The following is an 11,044-nucleotide window of genomic DNA, read 5'->3' as shown; positions in this document are numbered from 1 at the left end:
GTTTTAAAGACCTTAGACAAGTCATTTAATTTCTCTGGGTAGTGGTCCTCATATACAAAATGAAGTGATTAAATTAGATGTTTTCTGAAGGCAGGGAGTCATTCTGACAAACTCACTGTATTCCTTGTGAATAAGGCTCAACTGTATGTAAACAGAATTCTTATCTGAAAGTAAGGGATGACTCTAATGGTGGACTTTCACACCAGGCTGTGAATCACCTTCACACACATGCTAACCTTAATAGCTTTCTCCACATAGACAAGGTGTGGTAGGTGGGAGGCGGGGTTACCTGGTCCTTTTTTTTCCCCTGTATGTTAGCCTCCAGCCCCGAGAGGGAAGAAATGTCTGCCTGGAAGGGCAAGACATGTCCCTGTGTCTGTGGCTTCTTATCCTGACCCCTGGACAAATCTGAGCTGTTCACTTCTGCCTGCTTCCTTCTGTCTCCCTCCACCCTCCTCTCTGCGGTGGAGCTGAGCTTATGTCAGCATGGTTCTCTGGTTGGTTGGTGGCTCAGTCAACACAGCCTGGGGAAGAAAGGAGGGAGGACTCCCAGGCAGGTAGTGAGTCAGAAAGGGTAGGCTGGACCAGGGGCTTTCCTCAGAGGAAGCAGGGACACCATCTGGAAAGAGGACCAATCTTTTCTCTTTCCTCCTTTCTATGAACTTACTCAGGAGCCAGCCCTTCTGGCCAAAGCAAAGGCCAACACTTCTAAGCCTCCCAAGAGGAGGAAGGCAGCGGATGGAGAGATCACACTTTCCCAGCCTCTCCTGTATTGGTTTGAGACCAGCCAAGTTTCAGAGTTCAAACATTTGCAAAACCCTAGGGCTGTATAAATCTTGAGTAGGAATTTAATTATCTGAACTTTCAGTTTCTTCAGCTGGAAAATGTAATAATTCACCTCATGAAGTTACTGTTTGGCAAATGAAACTCTTGGAAAGAAAATGGAAACCCCGTTGCTTTTGCATTTGCTGAGAGGGTCAAAAGCCAGGAGCTCTTGACCTGGCAACACCATACCTTAGACCCTGCCTTATCTCCCGGGTGGGTGGGGGGAGGTGAGTGGGGGTACCTGTCTGTTACAGACCCACAGGGCCAGTACTGGGGCAGAGCACTAGAGTGGGTTGGGAGCCAGCATGGGCTAGTTTTGAAGGGCACCCCAGCTTTCCATAGCTTCCATATTTATTTTATTTATTTACAGAGGCAGAGAGGCAGATAGAGGAAGAAAACGGGGCCAGGCGTGTGGCCTTGAATCCCAGCACTTGGAAGGCAGAGGTAGGAGGAACACCATGAGTTCGAGGCCACCCTGAGACTCCATAGTGAATTCCAGGTCAGCCTGGGCTAGAGTGAGACCCTACCTCGAAAAAACAGAGAGGAAGAGAGAGAGAGAGAGAGAAAGAACAGATGCCCCAGGACCTCCAGCCACTGCAAACTAACTCCAGACGCACACACCACCTTGTACATCTGGCTTCATGTACGGTACTGGGGAATCGAACCTGGGTCCTTTGGCTCCGCTAAGCCATCTCTCCAGTCCACTTTTCGAATTTGCCCCTAACTGCTGGATTCTTTGGTTCTGGGACGGGGTGGTGTGTGTTTGCGGGGTACAGTCTCCAGGAGACCGTGTGCCTTTCCAGTTCACGGGCCCTCTTAACTGCCCTCCCAGTCACTTCCACTCTCCAGATCTTCTCCCGCCACCCCACCGGCCCCCACCTTTCCTATGCGCTCAGGGACGCCTCCCAGCCGTGGGGACACCCTTCTAGGCGGGCCCTGAGAGGGCTGGGCGAGGCCCGCAGACTCTGCACCCTCCGGGCGGGCGGGAATATCCCGACATTAATCCTGACCCCGCCTGACTTCCTGCCCGCGCGGCCACCGCGGCTCGGCCAGGCTCGTCCCAGCCAGGCTCGGCTCAACCCGGCTGTGCTCGGCTAGACTCGGCCAGGCTCGGCTCGGCTGGGCTCGGCTCGTCCCAGCCAGGCTCCTCTCAGCTCAGCTGTGCTCGGCTAGACTCGGCCAGGCGCGGCTCGCTGGGCTCGGCTCGTCCGGGCTCGGCTCGGCTGGGCTCGGTTGGGCTCGGCTCGTCCCAGCCAGGCTCGGCTCAGCTCGGCTGTGTTCGGCTAGACTCGGCCAGGCTCGGTTGGGCTCGGCTCGTCCCAGCCAGGCTCGGTCAGGCTCGGCTCGGCTCGGCTCGGGGGCCCTGGACTCGTGCCAGGGAGGCGTCGCTAGCCCCGCGGCGCGGCTGAGCGGCTTCCTGGGCGCAGCGGGCAGCGAGGCGCGGGACGGTGGCCCGGGACTTGGGCGGGCGGCGGCGACATGGAGGACGGCGTGCTCAAGGAGGGCTTCCTGGTGAAGAGGGTGAGTGCGTGCGCGCCCGGGACGCCCAGCGGCTACGGTGCCCAGCTGTGTGCCCGAGGGGACAGCCCGGCTGATCGCGGTCCGACGTAGGCACGAAAGACGGCGGGGAGCTTTCAGTAGGAAACTGGTCCTCCCGGCGCTGGCCAGGGTGGGGGATCCCGCTTGCTTCGGGTGCGCCCCCGGGAGCTGATGTGCATCTCCTGGGGCTGCGGATGTAGTTTAGTGTGTTAGCATGCGTGTGACTCTGGGTTCAATACCGAACCCCTTCTGTCACTGTCTGTCTGTCTGTCTGTTTTTTTTTCCATAAAAGTTTGGGGGTGTGGAGAGGGGATGGTTAAACAGATAACAGGCCCAGGAGTGCAGTTGGAAAGCAGGAATAACTTCTAATGTTCAGAATAGTTAGGTGAGAGGATTTTGACCGTTTCCAACACAAAGAAATGATAATGAGTGTTTGAAGTGGATAGGCCCATTACCCTGATGTAGCTATTCCACATTATGTCATTATTGAAATGTCACACTGTACCCCTTGAAAATATAGTCATTATGTGTCAATTTAAAAAAATAGCATATAATGGTTAAATAAAATTCACTTAAAGCAGCACAGATGAGCTGTATAGTTTACAACAGGGAGGGAGGGAAAGAAGGAAGGAGGAATGCTGTGTCTCTAACAGCACTTAGCTGTCTTGTTTAGTCCTCTCAACCTTCCTACTCTCAGTAGCAAAGACTCCTTCCCTCCCCGTCCGCCACCAGGGAGAGAAGTCAAGTCTTGGAGGTGGTGAGTGGTGGAGCCACTCGGATTGAGTCCAAAGCCCCCTTTCTGTCTATATTGCTATCGCAGTTACATGTGTGGAAACTGAGCATCAGAAAGACGGAATAGCTTTCCCAGAGTGTAACCGCCACAGTAAGCAAGAATCCAAGCAAACCCAGAATGCGGGGCTAAAAGGAGAGAATGATGAGAGAGCACCTGCAAGAGAAAGTTTGGTATGTTTAAGTTAATTGGTGTGTGTATGTAGAGTATGTATGGTATGTGGCGTGTGGTGTGATGTGTGTGGCATATGGTCATGTGTGTGCAGATGTGCATGCCCCATTACACATGTGGAAGCCAGAAGAGAGCTTTGGGTGTCCACATCTCCGTAGTTCCTTGAAACAGTCTCTCTCCCTCAAAGTTTTTTTTTTTTTTTTCTTTCTTTCTTTCGAGGTAGGGTCTCACTTTAGCCCAGGCTGACTTGGAATTCATTATGTAGTCTCAGGATGGCCTGGACCTCATTGTGATCCTCCTACCTCTGCCTCCTGAGAGCTGGAATTAAAGGTGTCTGACACCATGCCTGGCTTGGGACTGCTGTTTTTTTTTTTTTTTTTTAAGTCAGTGAACCCAAGCAATTCTCTGATCTTTCCTCCCCCCTAGCCCCACCCCCTCGCAGGTCGGGGGACATCATGACCACACCCAGCTTCGTTCTTACTTGGGGTTGGGGTTGGGGTAGTGTCAGGCCTCTAGTCCTCATGCTTAAGTGGCAAGTGTTCTTATCCACTGAGTCATCTCCCAAGCAACCTTTAAAATTAAATTTAGAGCTGAGATGTAGCTCAGTGGTAGAGCACTTGTGAGAAGGTATGCACAAGATCCCCAGCACCTAAAAAAAATGAATTTTTAACCCTGATATTCACACTGAACGTTTCTCTGATAGCATAGCACACAGATGTAAAAAGTCAGGGTTGAGCCTTTTGGCTGTTGTGAATTTACAGCCTTGGGGTGGGGGCTAGGAGGAGAGGCGGGATTGAAGAAGGGACTGTCCTTTTCATTTGCTCAGCCCGTCAGCCCTCTGGGATATCTGCAGTATGTCTGGAAGTATCTGATCCACGGGAGCACAGCGTGCTGTGCTCAAGGTTGTAAGTGAGGAGGGTAGGAGGCTGGTGTCTGAAAATGGGTCAGACTGGATACAAGAGGCCTACAATTGTATGCCCACTTTGTGCTTTTGTCACTAAAATGATAAGATGGTTCATCCGGGTCTGTGGAGGAGGCTGCATCGGAGTGGCAGCTTGTGGGGAACTTGTGTCTCCGCTGTACTGTAGCCTCTGAGGTGACTGAACTGGGTGGGATTTAAGGTGGAACTGTTGATCAGTGAGCTGTCGTAGAGACTTGTGGGGAAGTGGAGTTAACTTGAGGACAAACTCCTCAGAGAGGGCTTCTTGGACTTCTTTCTGTTGGGGGGGTTAACTACAGGACTCCCCCACTATACCCCCATGTAGAGTGGGTGGGGCTGAAGCTCACCGGGACATTGGGAAGAAGGGCGCTTCTCTTCTTGTGTGGGGCTGAGAAGCCTGAGAGTCAGCAGCCCGGGATTAGGCTGAAATACCAAAACCTCATTCCAGCCTGACCCGGAGGCAGGTGGAAGCCTCGGCCATCCTTCCCAGGGAGAGAGCTGCCCGGGCCCCTGCTGTGATCACCACCCGCCCAGCCACCACGCCCACGCCCCCCTGCCTTTCAGGCGGCAAGGGCAACCCCGGTGTTCAGTGGGGGAAGTGACGGAGCCGTGGCAGTGGAGTTGGGAGGCTTTGGAAGGTTCATAGCCCCGGGGTGGGACAGGCCTGAGCTGGAAGCCCGAGAGCAGAACAGTCATCGGGGGAGGGCCACGCTGCAGGCAGGCAGGCAGGCAGGGGCAAGATGGATTTGGCTCCCAGTCCTGCCCAGACAAGAAAGAATGAAGCTCCAGGCAGAACGCAGGGTACAATACCAGGTCTGGCAAGAGTGAGAGACCGAAGGCAGCGGGCAGCAGGGGGGTGGACGGGTCTGTCTGAGGAGAGGTGGAAGGAAGCACATTTAGGCATTGCTGCCAGGCCCAAATCTTGAACAATATCGCAATGCTAACATGCGTTGGCCTAGGGATTTCATCCATAGCACCCTCTTCCAAAGAAATTTTGTGAAAGCTTTATGAACAACATACGATTTATGTATGAATCAAATGAAGTCAAGCACATGGGTTTGTCCTGGCACTTGGGAGGCCAGAGAGGGAGATCCTGTGCTGGAGGCTAGCTAAAACGGCATAGGGAGACCCTGTCGTGAGCGCTAATCTCATTTGTCAAGAGGCGGATTATGTTCATTCAGTTTACACACTTTCTTCACTCTTCACCCATGTTCCCCTTTTCCTTACCCCCTCAACTACCCCGGCCTCCAGGCCCTAACCCCCTGGGGCACTCACATGCAACCTCACTTGGTCCACTGGTGGTGGCATCTGGGTCCGGGCCTTGCTCCTCTCCATGCCAGGCCGCCGAGGGGTGTCCCACAGGCTGCTGCTTCTCCTCGCAGAGGGTGTCAACACAGAGAGACGTGGAGTCTGCCTGTCTGAGTTGAGTGAAAATTTCCAGAGCCTTTGCTGGAAATCATATGCCCATTTTTTCCTCAGTCATCCTGGCTGCTGATAGCCACCTTAGGGTTAGCTCATCCGCGTATCAGCTCACAGAGGGTCTCTGGTCAGTCTATGGGCTTGGCGCCTGGTTGCCATGGTGATCTTGTCACTGTTGAGTGCCCGCCCCATTTCTACTTCTAACTATTGCTTCTAATGGTCCCCATTTTTACTTCTAACTATTGCTCCTAATACACTCTCAGACAGACAGACACACACATACCCTTATAAGCTACCCACATCTCTCCCCATATAATCAAATCTTTAAGGAAATTATGATCATACAGATGTTAAACGTGCTTATGGCAATAGGCCTGAGGAGACTCAAAACTCATCAAAGCAGAAAATCGGAGGCTGTTAAGAGCTCAACACTAAGAGACTGGGAACATGCCTTCCAAGGCTCAGGGAACATGCAGAAGGCAGAAAGAATGTAAGAGCCACAGGGTGGGGACGCATATCCTGAGGCATTGTCTCCCCAGTAGAGACTGGCTGGTGCATTCATGACCCCACAGTGAATACCACAACCCCACCAACGAGGGCCCTCAGTGGAATGGAGGCAGGGAGAGGGGGCACCTAGGAGTATAACCTGGTAGGAATATGACCAACATGCAATATGTTCATACAATAAAATCCTTAATAAAAATTATAAAGAGCAAAAAAAAAAAATAGGTGTAGTAATTACTTGTCTAATTATTTTGACCAAGTATCTAACAGAAAGCAATTTAAGGAAAGGATTTATTTTGATTTATAGTTAAGAAGGTTTATGGTTTAAGAAGGTTCACCAGGGCCTGGAAATACAGCTCAGCAGTTAAGACGCTTGCCTGCAAAGCCTACGGACCCAGGTCCCAGAGCGCCTTAAGGAAGAAATAGCTTATTGTGGCTCACAGTTTGAGGGTATGTTCCATCATGGCGGGGAAGTCATGGCAGCTGGTCACACTGTACCTACAGTTTGGTGCTCTTCCCTTTCTCCTTTTTATTCTGTCAGGAACTCTAGCCCATGGAATGGTGCTGCCCACAGCTAAGGTGCATCTTCTCACCTCAATTAACCATGTCTTCTCAGTGAACCCAGTCTACAGACTCTCTCACAGACATATAAGCAGAGATTTGTCTCCCAGGTGCATCTACATGCTGTCAAGTTGACAATCAGTATTAACCATTCCTTCCCCACAGGACTCAGGGCCTAAGCCTTGGAGAAGCTCTTCTAAAGAGGAGGCATGGCAATGTTTCTGGTACTGGGATCAAACCTAAGGTCTTGCAAGTATGAGGCAAGGGCTCTACCTCTGAGCCACCTTCCCCAGCCCTGGCCATGGGTTTGTGCTCATCCGTGCTAGCCTTCCTCACCTGACCAACCTAATCAGCTCATTAAGATTTTTACTAATTTGAACTCAAATGTGTGTACTATAAAAACAATGCATTCTAACCTGAGTATTATGATGCACACTTGTAATTCCAGTACTCATAAGGCAGGAAGGTTATGAGTTCCAGTCCAGCCTAAGCAATATAGTAAGACCCTGCTGTCTCAAAACACACACACACACGCACGCATGCACACACACACACACATTCTATGGGGTATAACTCAGCGGCAGAGTAGTTAGCATTTACAAGGTCCTTGGCTCAATTTTCAACACTTGACACATACAGCAAAGGCTAGGGTGGATATAGCTCAGTTGTAGAGTGCATGCATTGCATGCATGAGGCCAGCCTGGGCTACATAGTGCATTCTAGTCAAGCTTGGGCTACAGAGTGAGACCCTGCCGCAAAAAAAAAAAAAACAGGCAAGGAAGAAAACAAATAAAATAACAGACTAAATTCAAAAAGGTATAAAATGGAAATAAGTTTTTCTTTTCTTTCTTTTCCCCTTCCTTCCTTCCTTTCTTTCTTTTTTTGTTTGTTTTTCAAGGAAGGGTCTCACTCTAGTCCAGGCTGACCTGGAATTTACTATGTAGTCCTGAGTGGCCTTGAACTGACAGTGATCCTCCTACCTGCAAGTGCTGGGATTAAAAGCATGTGCCACCATGCCTGTTAAGTTTTCATTCTTATCTTCCTGTTTTAGCCCCACATCTTAAAGGTGACTGCTGTTTTTGTTTCCAGAAAATGTCTAGAGATACTAGAAACACTTAGATTCTAGAACTACTTAGAAATACTAAACATTTCTAAATATTTTCTAATATGTCACTGGATTTATTTTAGTTATCATGTGATGTCGCATAGACACCATGTTTTGCTCATGGCAAAGACCACTTTTCATTCATTCTTTTTAAAAAATTTTATTGTTTTTATTTTTTTAATATTTTATTTATTTATTAGAGACACACAGAGAGAATAGGCACACTAGGGCCTCTAGCCACTGTAAATGAACTCCAGCCACACGTGCCATCATGCCCATCTGGCTTACATGGGTACTGGGGAATTGAAACCTGTGTCCTTAGGCTTCACAGGCAAATGCCTTAACTGCTAAGCATTTCTCAAGCCATTAAAATTTATTTTTTACTGATTTATTTTATTTATTTGAGAAAGAGAAAGAGAAAGGGAGAAAGATGCAGACAAAGAATGGACACACCAGGCTCTCCAGCCACCACAAATGAACTCCAGGTGCATGTGCCATCTTGTGCATCTGGTTTATGTGGGTCCTGGAGACTTGAACCTGGGTCCTTTGGCTTTGCAGGCAAGTGCCTTAACCATTAGGCCATCTCTCCAGCCCCTTAAAATTTATTTTTATCTATTTAAGAGTGAAACAGGCAGAGAGAGAGGGAGAGAGACTGGGCATGGTAGGGCCTCCAGTCACTGAAAATGAACTCCAGATGCATGTTCCACCATGTGTATCTGGCGTATGTGGGTACTTGGGAATTGAACCTAAGAAGGATTTGCAGACAAGCACCTTGACTCTAAGCCATCTCTTCGGCCACATTGTCACCCACTCTTGGTGGCTGAGGCTATTGAGTCTGACTTGCAGGCTCCACTAGTGGCCTAACATCTGTTGGCATTGGAACCCTTCCACCGCAGTCCGCAGGAGCGTCATTCACCAGGCACTTTACTGTCACTCATTCATATTATTTCCCTTTGTTCCCTACAACTATAAGCAGTGATCCTAAAAGAGACTTAAAACACAAAACATTTTCCATAGACTATCTATATAATTTACTTATCACAGTCATCACAGTGGGCTTATTGGACCCAATATTTGAACATTTCTTTTCTTTTCTTTTTTTAAGGTAGGGTCTCACTCTAGCTCAAGCTGACCTGGGATTCACTATGTAGTCTCAGGGTGGCCATGAACTTACAGTGATCCTCCTACCTCTGCCTCCCTAGTGCTAAGATTAAAGGTGTGAGCCACCATGCCCCGTTATTTGAACATGCCAATGAAGTTCTTTGAATTTTCTCCCTACAAACCTTTGTCATCTACCTTCTTCCTTCTCTTCTTTGCTGATTCTTAATTGCTGATAATAGTCTTCTGCTGTATGACCAAAGAGCTGAGAACACCAACTAAAAGGGAGGCAAGATTTATTTTGCCTAATGGTTCCAGAGGCGCCACTAACATTCTTTCTAGGAATTGTGTCCTAAGTGGGGGAAAAGTCAGAGATGCAGATCAAAACTTATAGGCAAGAGTAAGTTACAGGCCAGTCTGGATGACATAGTTACACTTGTCTAAAAAAAAAAATAGTTAAGGGCTGGAGGGATGGCTTAGTGGTTGCCTACAGAACCAAAGGACCAAGGTTACATTCCCCAGGACCCACATAAGCCAGATGCACAAGGTGGCACATATGTCTGGAGTTTGTTTGCCACAGCTGGAGGCCATAGCAGCTGGCAGACCCATTCTCTCCCTCTCTCTCTCTCTCTCTCTCTCTCTCTCTCCCCCTCTTTCTCGCTCTAACATAAAAAAAAAATAAAAAATAAAGCCGGGCATGGTGACGCACGCCTTTAATCCCAGCACTTGGGAGGCAGAGGTAGGAGGATTGCCATGAGTTCAAGGCCACCCTGAGATGACAGAGTTCTTTCCAGGTCAGCCTGAACCAGAGTGAGACCCTACCTCGAAAAACCAAAATAAATAAATAAATAAATAAATAAAATAAATAAATAAATAAACAAATAAAATTTAAATGTCAATTTAAATTCCAAAAGGGAAAAGAGCAGAAGGGGATACCAAACATTAACCACAGCCAGTAGCTGTCTCTCACTAACAGGATTACAGGACAACTCCTCTTTACACTTTGCAGTGTCTTTCAAGATTCATGACCAGCGTCTGGAGGTATAGCTCAAGGGCCATGCACTGGCCCAGCATATAAGAGGCCCTGGGTTTTAGCCCAGCATGGGGTGGAGGTGGAGATGTATAAACAGGAAAAAGGCCAAGTGGAGAAGCTTAATGTCAAAGACCTCTGCTGCCATGGCTGGGGAGGCGGCTCAGTGGGTAAAGCGGGAGGATTTGAGGTTCAGCTCCCCAACGTCCACACGCATGTGGCTGGGTTTGATGGCCAAGCTCTGACCTCCACATGCATGCACACACATGTACTTGTGCACCCCCACACATGTGCATGCACATATGCTGCTCTCTTCCTTGTTGGACATTGTATCCCAGCCCAGACCCATTGCCTAAGGCACAGGCCACCTCTCCAAGCACAGTATCCTTCCCTGCACCTCCTCACCTCAGGGTTTTCTTGTCTGTCCTCAGGGCCACATTGTCCCCAACTGGAAGGCACGGTGGTTCGTCCTTCGGCAGAACACACTGCTCTACTACAAGCTGGAGGGAGGCCGGCGGGTGACCCCACCTAAAGGCCGGATCCTCCTCGATGGCTGCACCATTACCTGCCCCTGCCTGGAGTACGAAAATCGACCGGTATGTGAGCGTACTGCTGCCCAGCCCCAGCTACCTCAAGCGTCTTACCTAGTCAGCGAAGTTATAACTGAATATGTGGGTTCAAATCCTGACTGTACAAAGGACCAGACATATGATTGGGCAAGTAGTTAAACCTCTCTTAATCCCCATTGATTCATTTATTCATTCATTCATTTAAAATTTTTTTTTCTGGGGCTGAAGTGATGGCTTAGTGGTTAAGTGCTTGCCTGTGAAGCCTAAGGACTCTGGTTCAAGGTTCCATTACCCAGGACCCACGTTACCCAGATGCACAAGGGGGTGCATGCATCTGGAGTTCGTTTGCAGTGGCTGGAGGACCTGGCACACTCATTCTCTCTCTCTCTCTGCCTCTTCCTCTCTCTGTCTGTTGCAATCAAATAAACAAATAAAAATGAACAAAAAAATTAAAAAAAAATTATTTTTTCTTAGAATTCAGAATTGGCATGCC

At 49.1% G+C, this 11,044-nt stretch overlaps 1 protein-coding gene across 3 annotated transcripts in view; it reads left to right on the top strand.

Annotated features, from left to right (window-relative positions):
* Positions 1 to 2,259: 2,259 nt before the first annotated feature.
* Plek2 (pleckstrin 2) overlaps positions 2,260 to 11,044 on the top strand; it is a 28,700-nt gene continuing 19,915 nt past the window's right edge. For all 3 annotated transcript variants that reach the window (XM_045154478.1, XM_004649272.2, XM_045154477.1), the window contains exons 1-2: positions 2,260 to 2,346; positions 10,414 to 10,578. In XM_045154478.1, coding sequence (XP_045010413.1) covers positions 2,305 to 2,346; positions 10,414 to 10,578 — 207 coding nt within the window. In that variant the 5' untranslated portion in view covers positions 2,260 to 2,304. The remainder of the gene's footprint in view (positions 2,347 to 10,413; positions 10,579 to 11,044) is intronic.

Source organism: Jaculus jaculus, chromosome 7 (genome assembly GCF_020740685.1).
Source record: "Jaculus jaculus isolate mJacJac1 chromosome 7, mJacJac1.mat.Y.cur, whole genome shotgun sequence".
Lineage (NCBI taxonomy): Eukaryota > Metazoa > Chordata > Mammalia > Rodentia > Dipodidae > Jaculus > Jaculus jaculus.
The sequence above is the reverse complement of the archived record's forward strand: the minus strand, read 5'-3'. Positions and strand labels throughout refer to the sequence as shown.